The sequence below is a fragment of the Heteronotia binoei genome, chromosome 17 (genome assembly GCF_032191835.1).
Source record: "Heteronotia binoei isolate CCM8104 ecotype False Entrance Well chromosome 17, APGP_CSIRO_Hbin_v1, whole genome shotgun sequence".
In the NCBI taxonomy this organism is placed as follows: Eukaryota; Metazoa; Chordata; class Lepidosauria; order Squamata; family Gekkonidae; genus Heteronotia; species Heteronotia binoei.
In genome coordinates, this window is record NC_083239.1 from 14,625,101 (window position 1) to 14,642,915 (window position 17,815).

At 43.6% G+C, this 17,815-nt stretch overlaps 1 protein-coding gene across 1 annotated transcript; it reads left to right on the forward strand.

The window, feature by feature from the left end:
• The first annotated feature begins 5,751 nt into the window (after window positions 1–5,751).
• On the forward strand, window positions 5,752–17,018 carry TMEM35B (transmembrane protein 35B). The gene is made up of 3 exons (XM_060258404.1): window positions 5,752–5,904; window positions 15,625–15,805; window positions 16,579–17,018. The coding sequence occupies exons 1-3, from the start codon at window positions 5,797–5,799 to the stop codon at window positions 16,707–16,709; spliced, it is 420 nt and encodes a 139-aa protein (XP_060114387.1). The 5' UTR covers window positions 5,752–5,796; the 3' UTR covers window positions 16,710–17,018.
• The last annotated feature ends 797 nt before the right edge of the window (window positions 17,019–17,815 follow it).

A 17,815-nucleotide genomic window follows, 5' to 3' on the forward strand; every position in this document is an offset into this window, starting at 1 on the left:
CTGATGCTGTGCTACACTTGAACAACTGTATCTGATTGAAGCTAGCTGACTACAAAAATGATTGGTTGTGGGGTGTCTGAAAGGAGCAGGGTAAAGCTGAGTGGTAGACTTTGTTGTTCTGTGATTTAAGGGTGCCACTCAAATGATGAGTCATCACATGTTAACTCCTCTTTTGCAAGAACTATAACAACTGATATTAAGCATGGGAAACCAGCTACAATAATTCTCCAAGCTTCCAAGAAACCTTCACCTGTCAGGCCATATATTTAGTTCTCTGGGGTGGTAACTGAGCACCCCAAAGCTGGCTTCCTTGGGAGGTGGTGGGCTCTCCTTCCTTGGAGGTTTTTAAACAGAGGCTAGATGGCTGTCTGACAGCGATGAAGATCCTGTGAATTGGGGGTAGGTATTTGTGGGTTTCCTGCATTGTGCAGGGGTTGGACTAGATGACCCTGGAGGCCCCTTCCAACTCTATGATTCTATGACTGGTCTAGTACTAGAGTTGTCAGCCTCCAGGTGGGGCCTGGGGATCTCCCACTTGATCTCCAGCTGGCAGGGAAGAGCTCTGGAGAAAAAGGCTGCTTTGAAGGGTGGACTCTGGCATTGTACCATGCTGAGGCCCCTCTTCTCCCCAAAGCCCACCCTTTCCCAGATTAACCCCCAGTCTCTAGGTATTTTCCAACACAGACCTGGCAACCCTATCTAGCACTCTGAAGAGTATATAGATTTAAGCAGGGTAGAAAATTTTAATGACTGGGAAGCAATTTGTCACCCATCTATGTTCTGAAGCTGAATTGTTTTACTTGGAGGGTTCTGTGGGACCTCTGAATTATCAGATGTAATTTTTTTTGGCATTTTGGCCAGAAGGCATTTCACCTAAATAAAATTACCTTGAGCCATTATACTGCATAAATGGGCTCTTCTCTGCCTCATAGTATGAGAAATTGCACATATATGTGCATATACCTTGGGCTGCATGCAAACTGAGCCATTATATCTTTATATTCACACAACATTTAGCAGCAGAGGTTTTTTTTTTTTGTCTTGGTTTCTTTTTGTTGTAAACCTGTTTTTGCATAATGCCTTGTAAAACTTGCTGGAGGGACTGGAGCAGAGTCTCTTTTGAACATAATTAAAAAGCATGCTAACTTGTAAAGAAATTAATTCCAAGCTCAACAGATTGGTTCTATAGTGGACAACAGACAGAAGGGCTGTGACTTGTAAAAGTTAGTCAGCCATAACTTCATCTTTTACGAAGCCCACGGTTCTCTTGCATTGTGTTAAGATGCAAGGATCGAAAAATAGCAATTCTTTTACCTGTTTTTTATATTGTGAACTAATGAGATCTGGGTCTTTTTCCACCTGAGGCTCTTGAGTTAACACTGCAACTATTTCACCACAAGGAAAAACCTCAAGTTACACAGCCTGTCAGCAACTTTGACTCCTTTTGTATGTTGCTAATTAACCCCACTCCTTGGTGATGGATATTGTGCAGAGTTCACACTGAATTATTAATCTGTAAAATGAGAATAGCCTCTGAGAAACGGGGATGGACCAGGGGAAGGAAGCATCTAGAAAACATTACCATTAGAGAATTTAGCTCAGAGCTTCAAGTTCTGCAGTGTTCCAGTGGGTTTTATAATTTAGATCCAGGTCATCCAAGAAATGACGCTGATTAGGGAATATAGTACTCACATTGTCCTGGGGGCAAGCAGGACCACTTTGGCTCCACCTACACAGCATTCCTATCCTGGTAGTTACCAGTACTTCAACTGGAGGTCAACTGGAAAACACAGTGGGACTCTTCTCCAGGTGAGCTCATGTGTTGCATTTTTCAGCCTTTTCAAAACCGGTAGATTTGCAGTATGTTTTAACAGTTGGGGAACTGTTGCAATGGGACAGTGGTTTGCTTCAAGGCTTAGTACATGGATGAAATCTACAGATTTCTAGATCTAATGCCTGCAAAAAAAGGGCTGGAACAGGCTAGAAATAGTTGAATCACGTCCAGCTGGTGAAGTGCCATAAATACCTTACTTGATCATTTAGGTCAAAGTCCCATTTTCTGTTTTTCCTCATTTCAGAATATTTCCTATGAGAAACAATTGCAAGCAATGTGTGTCTTTTCAGTGTTCTGTAATTGCCAGGGGTACCCTGAGTACCTGGATTTTTCCAAAGAGCCTTGGCTATGAGACGCCAAGTTAAAAAAATACAAAACAGGCATTGGTTGAGAGCTAGGTTTTGGTGGTAGAGAAGTGGGATTGAAGGTGAAAATCTCTAACTTTCTTTTTAGTTTTCTAATCCATAATGTGGAGCTATCTACAATTGGAAAGTGCAGGTGGTTACACAAAAGACCACCAGCTGTATCAGTCTGCTTTGCATGGACATAATACACCCCAGTTTCTCTATAACCAAATACAGCCCCTGCTGATAGTCACTGCTTCTGCCCAGCTCCTCAGAACTAGACTACTACATCCAAGAATGCATATTGGGGAGCATAGTTCTTGGATCACAGATTTGCATGCACAAAAATCCTAAATTTAGGCTCTTCCATCTCTGTTAAAGGATCTCTTGGATAGTCATAATTTTTTTTTTAAATTATTTGAATGAGAACTGCTGGTCACAGTTCTCTGGATAGACCAGTGGTCTAACTGCTTCATATAGGTTTCTGTGATCACTAAATACAAAATAAGCTTGTGTGTGTGCAAAATGATCTCTGCTGCAGTAACATGGATTGTACCTTAGCAATGTGATTGTCATTCCCTTAAGTTGGTTATTGCAGTATGCAATTTAAAAAATAGCAATGGCAGATCTTTTTCCAGACAAGTCTGAAGTGTGTGATGAGTGTACCACATGCTTTCCTAGAGTTGTGTTTTTCCTCAACTGTGCTGGATCTCAGGCAGCGTACATACCAGGGGAGTGGCAGGCAGGAGTGTTACAACAGAATATGTCCCATATATTTGCATAACTTCCTTTGTACAAAAATGCAAATGCTACAAAGTACTACATTACTCCCAGCAATTGGCCTTTTTTTAACACAGAACAAGTACACCAGAATGAAGAAATCTGCATGTCCAGGTCATTGGAAGAGCACGAGACTGCCTGTCCTAGAACACCCAGATACATCACACTGGCTGAAAGGGGGTGGAAACCAGAATGACTCCCTTTCCAACAGGAGATCACAAAGTCACTTGAGAAAATACACCTACCTTCACTTTTCCAGCCCTGTCCGCCTTGAAGTAAAGCTGCCTCCCCCTCAAGCTAGGTGTGGCTTCCCACTAAGGTGTCACCGGCATCTCCAACTCCAGTCCTCTGCTGACCCTGCAGTGCAGGATCTAGTGATCAGTGAGGTGACTGTACCTTTGCCCAGGACAGACCAGTATAGAAGACCCAAGATGGAGATCCATGTTTATGTCCCCAGTGCAAAAAAGGGGTCAGATGCCGAGTCACTGGATGAAGGGTTCTTGGAAGAGACTGACAAACTGTGCATGCTCAGCTTGGAGGACTCCATCCCCTGAACACACTGGACTGGATTGGTGGGCAGTGCGGTGAGGAACACCTATAAAAGTTTTCTCTGGAGATGCCTTTATATAAGCTTAGGTTATGTTCTAGAAGTGATCTCTCTTGATTAGTGGTGATGAAAAAGGTAACACATTTTTCATCATTTCTGTGCAGCCCCAAATTTCTGTTCCGTGCAGGCACAAAACCATTTCAAAAGCTAATGAGCTGTCGTGAGATCTTTGTAGTACTAACATTAGTGCAGTACTAACACTTATATTGTCTCTGGACATGTTATTTTTGTTCAAAATCACAAAAATTATGTCTTTGGACATGTCAGACATATGAAGGGAACAAATACTTCTCTTGATCATTTCCTAAGCATGAACAGTGTAGAGAAAGGTTTTTATGGGGATTTTTAAATAGATGTTGGTGACTGATAGTGTGTATGTGAAATGACTTTTGTAAATGCCTGTAAAATAGCATATTGAAACCAGAAGAATCTAACCTCTATAGCAGGGGTGACCAAATTTGCTTAACCTAAGTGTCACATAGAATAAACAGATGTTTGTGAGCCACAAGACAGGAAGGAAGGCAAATAGATGGGGAAAGGAGAGGTGGAAAGAAAGCAACTTTAAATGCATTCTCCCAAGCCAGCCAACGGGGCAGTGAGGGCTTTGAGAGCCACACAATATGTGTGAAAGAGCCACATATGGTTCCCAAGCCATGGTTTGGCCACCCCTGCTCTATAGCCATTGTCCTAGATGAGGATAAGCAACTAGAGTTCCCTAGGTCAAATTCCACCTCCACCCTGGTGTATACATTGCCTGGCCTTCACTTACCAACCCATAAGCAAAGAAAATATTTTGGAGAGAGTGGTTTCTTGGCAGGCTATTAGGGAGTTGAGAGTTGGATTTTAATTCTGTTCTCCCGCCAAAACTAGTTGCAGATGAAATCCTAATTCATTCTCTAGCAAACTCTCTTAGACTTGGCCACTCCAGCTACACCGAACCATGCTTATGTAAGCCTCATTTTGGGCAGGAGCTCACAGGAGCAGAGTGCTGGAGCCTCTAAATTTTATTGTGCTTTCTTTCTTACCCCCCACCTCACCCCAGATACTTCCTTCTGGGCTCCATTGTTGTTGAGAATTTTGCTGAACTCTTAAGATTTGACAAACTGGCTAATCCTTTCCCCCTATTCATCAATGGGAAAATAACCAAAACACATAAAGCAGACAGATGGAAGTCTTCATCATGCCACTGTAGCCACATAGGAGAAAGTAATTTTAAAAGTATGATGGGAGTAAGGTTTTATTATAGCAATTATAATTCAAGAAGCATTTTAAGATGGATTCTGAGCTGAAATAATTTAGTACACCTTTCGGTGACGTCAGGGCTGTGTGGCATATGCAAATTACTTAGTTATGCAAATAAGTTGTGCTAATGAGCTTTTCTACAAAATGACCCTTGGTGCCAGGGTTTCTTCTCTACAGTGGCTGGTAAGAATGTATAGAGGAAGAGATCTCACATTTAAGAAAGTTGGAAAGCTACTGTTATGGATCCTTTATCTGCGATCACTACAGATCTCTTGCAAATATCCCTGGCACTAAGGTGGTTCCCTTCATAGAGACTCCTTTACACTTAAGTTCTTTCTGATGAGTTTACATAACATGATACAAGCAATATGACTCCTGTTGTGTGACCTCCACTATACAGAAGAGGCACATAGGCAGAATTTAAAATAGATTGGTATTTTTTTAAAAAAATAACAGATTGCTGCTAACTCGCAGAGGCATCATAATTTACTTTCCTTATCCATAATTCAGGGGGTTTTGTTTCTGAAGAGCCAATTTATCAATTCTCTTGTCTTCAGTTCTAATTGATTACCAACCATTTCCACACCCTTTCAAATGGATTTGTACTTTGCCTTCGCAGCTGTACACGGGTATCACCTGCTCTTCATAACTGCTGTATCCCATAACTCCATTAAGTGCTATTTGAGTCCGCAGATCTTTGGTACCCCTCACATGCACGATACACCTCCTTCCATCGGAAGTTGTGAACGCAGCTTGGAATGAAAGGCCAATCCATGTTTCTCTTACCCTCCAGAGCAAACAAACGGCCCCCCCTTGTCAGGGTGTTGCATTTACTCCAGAGCTTCGTCCCTGCCCAGTTCGATTCCCACCGGCGATGAGAATTCCCCTTTTGGCCGGCGGTGTTTTTTCTCCTCCCCCTTCCCCATTCCTTTTTCCCTCCTCCGAGCAAGCAGGGAGGGGAGGCAGAGAGACAGAAAGAGAGGAAAGTCATGGCGCTGATCTTCGTCGCCCTCCGCGTGGTCTTGGGCCTTTTCTTCGTGATCACCGGATCCGTCAAGCTGACCGATCAGATTTCGAGTGAAGTTTATCAGCAGATGGTGAGTGGCCGCGGCGGCGGGCTGGGCTGCTGAGTGGCCGTCTGCTTCTGGCAAAAAAGGGAGGGGGGGAGCGCGAAAGGATCCGGCCATGCTTGTTTTGCAATTGGCAAACCAGGGGGGGAGGGGGGGAGAGTGCGCGCGCAAAAATAAAAACAGAAAAGCAAGACTGGGAGGGAATGGCTAATATGCAAAAATTAATGCATGTATGGAACACAAGGATAACATGATTTGCCTTGGGGCGTGCATCTTCGAGCCTTGGTGCGCGCTTACTCGGACGTAAGCCCTGCGAATGTAACGGGACTTGCTTCCAAGTCAGCAGCCCTGCAGCCCGATCTGTGAGGCTTCCTCGGAAGTAAGTGCCCGTCGTGCAGCTAAGGGCTGCAGTCTTAATTTGGCTAAAGAAGGCAGCGCGTGCCCGCTGTTGTGCCCCCCATAGAACTCTTCAGGGCTGCAGTTCCAGGCGCACTTGATTGGGACTGGGCTTGCTTTGAGGAAATCGGAATTTACTTCCGAATAAACATGCTTGGGGAAGTAAGGTGCGCGTTGGGCGCTTGCGTTTCGAGACCATTCCCCACTCCGCTTAAAGGGATGAGCATAATGCAATGGTTTCTGCTGGGCTCTTTCGAGCGCAAAACGCTCCTGCGAGTCTTTCGACTCGTGTTCACAGGATGCGAATTCTTTAAGCGGGTATGGAGAAGTCGCAGCGGTTCCCGATTTAACATGGGTTGTGGGGGTATAAGGTTGATAGCGGCCCCCCACATAGGGCAGCGTCCTGCGGGTTTCCTCACTGGTTTGTGTGAATCTGGCTGCTGCCTGGCTCTGGCGCTTTGCCCTCCGCCTTCGGAAATGTTTGGGCGCGAATAGGATTTGAATTTGATAAATTCTAGTAGATTGGGACTGTGGATCAGTTTCACTTGCAAAGAATTGGCATTTACCCCGTTCCTGAGAATTTCCTTTCTAGCCGTCAGCTGGCGACCTAGATTGTCTCCGAGTCAACAATTGCTGCAATCAGAAACCCCGGGGTGGGGGTGATCTGGCTTCCTGTCTTGACTCGGCAGATTTCTTTGGGCCATTGTTGGAAGGAAGGGCGGGCCTGAGTGTTGCAGGCGGGAAGGTACGGTACTTCTTGTTCCCTTCTAGTAAGCCCGCGTGAACCTCATTTTCCCAACACAGCTTTTTATTGACGCTTGGGGAAGGGCTCAGAAACTTGTAAGTGGAAAGAAATGTAGACAGGAACAGCCAGAGACGACATCTGCAAATTGCTGGATATTATGCCATTGTTTTCTGATAGGGGTCAGGTATCTTAAAGAGCCAACTGCTGTCAGAATTTGCAACAAGAGGTCAGCAAGAGAGCATGTATAAGAAAGCCCGCTGGCAGAACTGAAAATACATAGTTTAAGGTTACTGGTAAATGACACACCAATAATAACCAGTACAGTTTCTGCAGCTTGTTGGTTGTTGTGAGTCCTTATTAGCAAACTGTGCACATGAGGTTGCACAATGTAATATATATGCACAGAAGCACCCATAGTGCACTGGCATAAATCTGCTCAAGCCACTCTGAGCCTGCATCGGCGGGGAGGGCGGGATATAAATAAAATAAAATAAATGTTTGCCCTTGGATTCAGACTCCAGCAGTCCAGCCAAGAGCATGGGAGAGAAAGATTCCCGTTGTGTCTTTTTAAAGATTGTGGGCCTATTGGGAAATATTGGCCCTCCAGTATGACTATTAACCTGGTGTCTAGATGGAGGCCTTTCACCCTGAGATTCTTGCTGGGGGGGTGGGGGGGGACCTACCTCCCCAACTATTCTTGATTCCCAAGGGGAACCCCTTTAGATTAATCTGCATTTCTAGCCTGACAGAATCCTGACATTCAGATTTGAGCCGGATTCACACCAAAATGGTTTGCTGGAAGGGAGGGAGACTAGATCCAGGCAGGAGATGGATTCACACAGCCAAGTAAGACTACATTGCTTTGATTTTTGTGGCAGGCAGTTAATGATCTGTCCCCCAGTCTGCTTTAATTTGGGCAAAATCTGGAGTCACGGTGACTTCTACAGGATGCTTTGAACCACTGTACCCAACCTGAAGCCTGCTGTGTTTAGAAAGTGGGATTCTTATCCAGCAAGGCTTCTTACTGGCTACTGGAGAGCTGGCTGACTTCACAGATTAAAATGTCGTTTCCTCTACAGCTGCTTCCACACTGTTGATTTTACTTTCTCTAGCTTCCCTTACCCAGTAAATGTATATTTTTTGAAAATTTACCCCTCTTCTTCCCTGCACTTGGGCTTTCTTTGTGTGTTTGAGAGTGTGAGAGGGATTTCCTCTTTTCATCTGCCATTAAACAGAATTTTTGCCTGGTATGGTGAACAGCTACTATCAGAGTTATGCATAATTTCACTCCCTGACATTTTGTGGTTGGCTGTGCCTGCTGTGGCAGCCATTTTGTGGTTATGACCACTGCTCTGTACCAGAATTCTAAATTGGCCTGCAGGAGTTATTTGAGAAAGTGAGCAAGCGTGTAGACCAGGGGTGTCAAACTCATTTGTTATGAGAGCCGGATTTGACATAAATGAGACCTTGTCGGGCCGGGCCATGTGAATCATAAAATGTAATGCCAAGTAGCGGCCATATAAACTTTATAAAGGGCACAGACTAGGCTTCCCAATCCCCAGGTCCCAGCAGGGTATCCCCCATTTTTACAGGCTTCTCCCTACCCCCAGCCAGCTGGCCAGTGGGGGAAGCCCCGCCCCCCACTGTCACCATGTAGTTTTAGAGCTCCTGCAGGTCTGTTTTTAAAATATGTGCCTTTAAGGCTGAGCAGGAAACAGGAAGGGCTTCAGAGAACGACCTTTGTTTTGCTTTCGTTTTCAGATCAAGTAAAGTTCTGCAGGAACAAGACCCAGTGAGTATTTGTGTGTGAGAGAGAGGGAGGGGGCAGGGGATTCCCTGGTTTGGAGGCCCTCCCCCTGCTTTAGAAAGCGTGGGGAGGGGGAGGGAAATGTCTACTGGGCTCTCTATTATTCCCTATGGAGAATGATTCCCACAGGGAATAATGGGGAATTGATCTGTGGGTATTGAGGGCTCTGGGGGGGGGCTATGTTTTGAGGTAGAAGCACCAAATTTTTAGTATAGCATCTAGTGCCTCTCCCCAAAATACCCCCCAAGTTTCAAAACGATTGGACCAGGGGGTCCAATTCTATGAGCCCCAAAAGATGGTGCCCCTATCCTTCATTATTTCCTATGGAAGAAAGGCATTTAAAAAGGTGTGCTGTCCCTTTAAATGTGATGGCCAGAACTCCCTTGGAGTTCAATTATGCTTGTCACACCCTTGTTCCTGGCCCCACCCCCAATGTCTCCTGGCTCCACCCCCAAAGTCCCCAGATATTTCTTGAATTGGACTTGGCAACCCTAGCACAGACACACAAAGATTTTTTTTAACTTAAGATAAAACATGCTTAAAATATTAGCACGCTTGTTGGACGTAGATTCAGATTTGCATGGACAGAGTGCCAAATAGAATTGCACTAACCTGTCTTAACAAAGTATTATATATGTGTTCAAAGTATCATGTTTGCAGTGTTATATTTGCTGAGCTCACCTTAAAAGTATTATAGGGCCTTTTCTATGATTTTGGTTCCAAAGTCCTAACCAAGAACAATGAGCTACTGTTAGATACGAGAGGAAGTCTCCCCTTTAGCAGAGACTTGTTATCGTCATTTTATTCTGTAAACATTTTTCGGTGGAAAGTAAGCTATTTTTCTACCTCCGGGAGTCACCGGGAGCCTATCTCTTGGAGAAGGTCAAATCTCCCTGCTACAGCAGGAGCTCTGTGCGTATTCATCCTGGAATTGGGCCAGGAGGCCTACACTGGAGTTGAACAGGGAAGGGGGTGAAGCCGCAGATATGAAGTATAGGGAAAGTGGGGCATGGGGGTCCAGATTAGCGGCCCTTGGGTGATATCTATTCATCTCACTTTTAAATTGGGATATGAGACTTATTTGACCAATGAATGCAATCAGAATGTCAAAGGCGAAGACTGGTGTAGCCAATCTGTGAGTTGGCCTTTGTTTACAGGAAGGTATAAGATGTTGTGACTATGGGGAAGAATTTTGGAGGAGAACGGGGTGTATGGTTTGTTTTCTCCTCCCCACATTAATGTGAAAAAACAATAAAAGAGATCTGCACATCAACTCTTCTGCGCCTCTGTCGTTTGGGAAGTCCTTTGTTTTGGAAGAAGGGGACTTCATCTAGGTGCAACAAGCTTGCAATATTTTGTTTTGCAGTCTATGATAAATGTCACCTCTTGCTATGAATTATTGCATCAAAAACTGCAGACAATGTCTGTGCTGTACCAGTCTTGAATATGTGCTGTTCAGGTGCACACATCCGTAAGTTGCAAACCTACTTTTGATTCATTGTAATTCATTACAGATATCTCATGGTCTACATTACAGATATCTCATTACAGATATTTTTGAGGCTATTAGCCAGATGAACATGAAGCAGTTGGACACTGTGAGCTTTTGTAAAGAAGTTGCTTCATGCACTAGTCAAGAACATGTGAAAGCACCATGGCACAGACTGAGGGCTATGAGCTTGTCTACAAAATCATAATTTCCCCTAGAAAAATGACTATAACTAAAAAAAATACAACTTCCCCTCAAAAAACTACTACAAGAACAGAGAGCCATGTACAGTGATCAGTGTCAGCCTACTATCTGGGAAGTCTAAATTCAAGACCCCCAGTCAAAGGAAAATGTGAAAGAAAAATTAAGGAAAATTTGCTAGGTAAACCTGGGGTGGAATACACTCTCAGCCTAATTTTGATATTTGTTTTCTAAATAGTTCACATGCTTTCCTATTGAGAAAGACTGGAGGGCATGAGTACAGTGAAAAAGAGGAGGGGAACTCAGTTACACCCATAACAAGCCCAACAAAACTCTCTCTCTCTCTCTCTCTCTCTCTCTCTCTCTAGCAAGGCAAAAAACTCATACCTTCACTAAAACGTTGCTAGTCTTAAAAGCACTTTTTGTAGCTCTCCTGATGGTGGGGACTGGCAAAAGAAGCTCTGGCTCTTTCTTTCCTTCCTTGGGGCACGAGGAGGGGGAGGAGCCTTAGCCATTCATTAGAAGGAAGAGATTCTTGTCTCAGTAGCTCTGCAGGGTGATTAATTGATCCTGGCAAACTTCATCACCCAGCAGAGCTATAGAGCCAAGCTCCCTCATTGGCTGAGGCTGCTCCTCCCTCCTCCTCCCTGTGGGAAAAGGGAGTGGGGAGAGGGAAAGGCTGCTTTGCCTGTCCAGGGAGAAACACAAAATGGCGACTGAAAAAAGCGGGAAAAGGAAAATGAAGCAGAGGACAGCCAGTTGCTGGAAGGCCTGATTGGAGCCCTCTGTGGGCCTAATCTGGCCCGTGGGCTGTATGTTTGACACCCTGGTGTAGACAATGGTAACCTGGTAGACATTATATATCTGGACATTCAAAAGGCAAGGTACCTCACAAAAGACAAGGTACCTCACAAAAGACTCCTGATTAAATTTAGCAGTCATTAGATAAGAGGACGAGTTCTTTTATGGATTAAAAAGTGGTTAAATGACAGGAAGCAAAGAATAGGAATCAATGGACAGTTCTCATAGCGGAGGGAAGTAAGCAGTGGGGTTCCACAAGGATTGGTATTGGGGCTAGTATTTAATTTATTCATAACTGATCTGGAACTAGGGATGAGGGCAAGTTTGCAGATTACACAAAATTATTTTAAATATTGAAAACCAAGGCTGACTGTGAAGAAGTCCAAGAGGACCTCCACAAACTAAGCGAGTGGGCAACAATATGGCAAATGAAGTTCAAATGTTGATAAGTGAAAGGTGATGCACAATGGAACAAAAAAACTTGCTGAAAGGGAAAAAGATCTTGGGATCATAGTGGACAGCTCAATGAAAGTGTCAACCCAGTGTACTGCAGTAGTGAAAAAGAAACATTCTATATTGGGGATTATAAAGAAAGGGATTGAGAATAAAATGACTGACGTTGTAATACCCGTGTATAGATCTGTGGAGTGGCCTCATTTGGAATACGGTGTACAGTTCTGTTTCCCATATCTCAAAAAGGACATTGCAGAACTGGAAAAAGAGCAGAGGAGGGGAACCAAGATGATTACGGGGGTTGGAGCAGCTGCCCTATGAGGAAAGTCTGAAGAGTCCGGGACTTTTCAGTTTAGAAAAGAGATGGTTAAGGGGGGGCATGATAGAGGTTTATACAATTATGTGTGGTGGAGACAGTTGACAAAGAGAACTTTTTCCTCCCTCTCCCAAAACACTAGAACTCGAGGGCATCCAATGAAGCTAATGTGCAGTAGGTTCAGGATGGGCAAAAGGAACACAGTGGTTAGATACAGTTGGATGAGGGTTACTCAGGTTGAAAGCTCCACTCAAGTAAGAAGCTCACTGGCCTGATCATTCTTGGTGTCCCAACCATGGCTTGGTGTCAGAGCATCTGATTTGTGTGCAGAATGTCTAAGTTTCAGTCCCTGGTATCTCTGTTTAAAAGGATTGGTGGTATGTGAGCCATCACTAATCAGAGGAGACAATACTGACTTGGGTAGACTAATGGACTGAATCCATCTAAGGTAGCTTCATGTATATGTTATTTTTTCCCCCAAGTATTTGTTACTTTTTTCAGAGAGAGCGTGCCCCACAAAATTCCTCTCTCCCAACAAGATGTTGGCATTCTAGGAGTGATCTGAGCATTTATGCAGTATTTCACATTATCGTAGTATTGTAAATCAGCCATGTAGGCCGTTGCTATTATCTTCTTATTTCATAAAAGGTGTGTGTAGAAGGGGTGAGTCTAAGAGACAAGTCACTGCAAATTTAAGATTGAGAGGAGGTTTGTACCATGGACTTTTCTGCTGTGGTACACCCATATTATATGCAAACGCTCTCCAACTTTGTTGTGAGTGATGATGGAATTTTGATAATGGGAAGGGGGCATCACCACAAGATGGTTGCTATGGAGGTGCACTTAATCACAAAATGACTGCCATGAAATGCTTTGGCTAGTCACAAGATATTGGGAGGTTCCAGGCCAAGTGTGCTCCTACAATTTCAGGTGAATGGCTATAGATACAAAGGCAGCTATCCCTGCTCCAGTAAGGTGGAGAGTAGCCAGGGTTGGCTCTTTGTTTTGGGTAAGAATGATGTGAACACATGGAGACACATCAGAGCATGTCATAGCATCCATGTGAAGGATCACTGGACAAACAATTTGTTGGTTTCTTGCAAATGGAGAAACAGCAGGGAGGTGCTTTTGATAGCCATCCAAAATGTGTTCTGCTCTCAGCTGAGTTGGGCCTTCTTCTTGAACTTGTACAGAACCTCCAAAACATTCTGAAGTAGTGAAGCTTCTCTCCTGCATCTAGAGGAGAGGAGGGAGTTATTTGCCAGATTATGGTGGAGCCCTGTAAATATAGGCAGTTCTAAAGAACAGTGACCTTTAATTCCCTGTGAAACCTTTCCCCCCACTCATGATTGCATTAGAAATGTTTGGAGAAAGCAAAATAAAAACTACTTGGACCAAAGGCTGTTTCTAAAACTCAAGCCAACATCTGATTCAGTTTTTCCTCTTAATTTCTTTGTAATTTTTTGCCCTTTTGTATGATAAATTGAGGCTGTAAAATCAAAAATACAGGTTTATACTAGCAAAATCTGAATATTGCACTGTTGAAATATGGACAGAAACATTTTATTTAATAAACAAAGGCCACCACTTGTGCTTAGAAGAACAGGCTGTCTTGAATATTTTTTCTTTTTAATTACTTATGATGGTAACACACCCAGACTTACACAAACTTCAAAGAATAGTCAAGAATGCCCTTAAATTGCACCACAGTTGTTTAAAATTAGAGCAGCCCCGTGGCACAGAGTGGTAAAGCTGCGGTACTGCGTTCTGAACTCTCTGCTCACTACCTGAGTTCGATTCTGGTGGAAGCTGGATTCAGGTAGCCGGCTCAAGGTTGACTCAGCCTTCCATCCTTCAGAGGTTGGCAAAATGAGTACCCAGATTGCTGGGAGGAAAGTGTAGATGACTGGGGAAGGCAATGGCAAACCAACCCGTAAAAAGTCTGCCATGAAAATGTGATGCGATGTCACCCCAGAGTCGGAAACAACTGGTGCTTGCTCAGGGGACCTTTCCTTTCCTGTGTAAAATTAGCTCTTACAAATTAACAGTGGCCCCCATAATTAACCAACTACTCATGAAAACCTTTTAAAAATATAAACGAACAGAAGTTTTAAAAAACTTAGCAAAGTTGCGTAAACTGATACCCACAGTCTGTGACCTCTATTCCAAACAAATGCCGAGAGCATAAAGTGGGTTTTTAAGAGTGGGTGCATTCACACTACACTAAATGTGTTTTACAGTGGATTTTTGCTATTCTTACACAGTAAAAACCCAGATGCAAAACACATTATTTAGTGTGAACACACCCAGTATTTTGCAAACAGCAGACTTTGGCAGATTTTTATTATTCATTTATTGCTTATTTACCATTTGCTGCCTTGGGCGCAGGACAGGTGATGTGAAAATTTTATGTAATACGTAAAATCTAGGTATGCATTGAACAAGCACATATCCTTTAAAGATATATGTGGATTTCAAAATAACTTGTATAGTATTAGTTAGCTCCAGTGGATAATATTGCAAATCTGTTGAAGTCTGTTGTTGGTGAACATGTTTCATTTAATTTGGCAATTGGGTTTGTTGATGTGATCTAATTTGTGTGCCTCAGTAAAGATTTTGACGTTCCTTTGCTTTGTTATAAGGAGATATTTCAGGGGTGTCGAACTCATTTGTTATGAGGGCCAGATCTGACATAAATGAGACCTTGTTGGGCTGGGCCATGTCAGGCCAGGCCATGTGTATACCTATTTAAGATTAGGTAGCAGAGATATAAACTTTATAAAGGACACAGGCAAACACAATTAAATATATATTTTTAAAAAAACATACAACATGCTTAAAATGTTAGCACGTTGTTCTTAAAGGTGCTTTCTTTGTATTTCTCCCATGGGATCCAAGGAACTGGGCAAAAGAAGCTGTGGATTTTTTCTTTCTTCCCCAGGGGATGGGGGGGGGAAGGAGCCTCAGCCAATAGAAGGGAGAGAGGCTTGGCTCAGTAGCTGTGCTGTGTGATTTAGAGAGCCTGGAAAAACAAGCTCTCCTTCCCACCTTCCTCCCCAAGGGAGGCACCTCATCCAATGGAGAAAACAGAGATTTTGCTCTGTAGCTCCTGTGCGATTGAGCAGGCCTGGCAAGGCAAGCTGTTATACAGAAGGAAGCAAGAGATAGGGAGAAGGAAACAGATGACAGCCAGTTGCTTAGGAGCCCTATGTGGGCCTGATTTGGCCCCTGGGCCTCATGCTTAACACCCCTGTATTGCTTGTTTTTAAACCTTTTTTTTAAAAAAAAGTTACATGGTTTGGGACTTTACCTAAGGATATAGTATTTAGTTTTAGATGGTTTTAAAAAATCCAAGTTGGTCTAGATGATTTATATGTGCTGAAATTATATTCCTTTTAAAAATCAAACATATCTTTTGAAATCCAAGAACCTCTTTAATGTGGAAAATGAATCTCCTGGAATTTTATCCTTGCATTAGAGGTTGTTCTTCAGATTTATTCTCCTTGACTCTGCAACCCAAACCCTTCCTTCTTTTCCAGAAATCCCAGTTTGTGCAATTTGCTGATGTTTTCCCCCTGAAGGAGTTTGGCTACAAGCCAGAGCCAGGCCGGTACCTTGAAGTGGTGGGCTGGGCAGAATTGGTGGCTGGTTTACTCTTGGCTTTTGGGCCGCAGCTGCTGCAAGAGATCAGCAATTTCGTCCTCACGATCATCATGATAGGTAAGGGTTGTCTGGCGGTTAATTTATGAAAACGCAGGCCTGGCGCACAAGACTTGCTTAAGAGATGCCTATCTTTAACCTGCACAATCATAGTGGGAACTATTTCTTATCTCCTTTGCAGTCATGTTGTGTCAGGTTAGCAGTGAACAGTTTTTCCAGCCTTGAATTTTGCAGGAGACTTATAGAACATTGGGGCTGGATGGAGAAAGTAGCCAAGGTTTTCTTCTGCCTCTCAGAAGTAGCTTCTCTAAGAGGTTATGGAACTGGGTGGATGTTACTTGCAGATTCTTTGAGGCTGCGAGTGTGCTTGGTTCCCATGGGCTTGACTCATGCCCTTGTTACGAAGCAGTTTGGCACCATCTGCTCTCCTCTGAGGGAAATGTACTGGTTAAAATGTTGGCCCTGGAACTTCCCACTACTTAAAGATATGGGGTGGTGTGAAACAAGATTGTGATTTCCAGTAGGGGGCATTGCGACCTAACGTGCCAGAGATCTGTGACCTGGGCAGTTAGTGTGCTAGTGTTGTGGACGCAGCTGTTGGTGTGTGTAGCTGCCTAGTTTAAACAAGACAATGGGTATGTACAAGAAAATACATAGGTTCTTTGGTTCTACCGGCATCACAATTAAATCAGGCAAAAGATTTGACAACAGGGAAAATAAAGGGGGGGCATACTGAGGGGTACAGGTGAGATTGCTGGGGTGATGGATAAATGGGGAGCAGATCTGGCCTTTGGGATACAAATGCATTATCGCTTGTCCCCTTCTCTCTGCAGGTGCCATCTATACCCTTTTGGTTTTGAAAGAACCCATCGCCATGTGTGCCCCTGCCACCGTTTGCCTGGGTCTCCTGCTTCTCCTGAACATCCGGGGAAGGGGGAAAAGTGCCAAGTCCAAGTATGAGTGACCAGAAAGCAACTTGGAGGGAAAGGAAGGAGGGACTAGAAATGATGCTGCCTGGGGTCTTTGGTGGCATAATTGTGTTTTTATTGTCCTGTTTCCCCTGTTGTGGCCTAATTCCCTTAAACATGCTAATAAGATAAGTTGCATCTCAGTGATGAATTATCATGGAAGACTTTGTGAATTTGAGATTTTCGCTGGTAAGGCCTTCCTTTGCTCTCTCTGGTAGTTTCCTTCCTATGTCCAGGAGAGGCATCCTGGACCAGACTGATAAGGTCTGATGAATTTCACAGTTTGGAGGAAAAGAAAGGAAAAATAATCAAATCTTTCAGCATTTGTCTGATGAAAATTATGGCTGTGGAAGATAGTTGCTCCTTTCTGAAGCCAGAACAACCCATTTCTCTGGGGGTTTGTGATACGGTGCTCAAGAATTCTGGAAACCTAATATTTTGGCATACATGGTTTCACAGCTGGGAGGGAAATATATATATATATATATCATTTTGTGTTTGCGTCAAATGGAACTTATGTGAATTGTTCTTTAAAATGATTGTAGCCTTACCTAATGAAAACTGAGACATGCGGTTCTGCCAGAAGGCGATAGTTATATAAGGGCTTGGGTTTCACACAATCATTTCTCCCAGGCTAGTAACTCCCAAATTCATTTAGGACTCTAATTTATATACACAAAGAAAAACTGGAGTGAGCCAGGAACTCTAGCAAGGTCAGTGAGGGCTCAAGTTCTGATGTGTAGTTTGGGATTGGTAATCAGTTAGCTTGTAAGGAGTGACTCCTTTTTTAACCTATTCCACTCAAGATACTTTGGATTTTATCTTCATGATTTAAGAAGAAGGTGGGCACCAGGAAATGGTTAGGTGAGCTCCATTTTTGGAGGTTACTGTGCTGGTGTAAATCAGAGAAGGCCAACTGATGTCCCGTGGATAGGATTAAACCTGTGATTTGATCTGTCCCTGAAACCCTCCAAGGAAGACAAAGATGCCCTAACCTTTTGTTCTGCTTTTGCTCTATACTGCAGATGTGCATAAAAGTTGAACATTGAGTACAATGATGGAAAAGGAGGCTCTTGAGATTTCCTGCATGGGATAGGAGGAC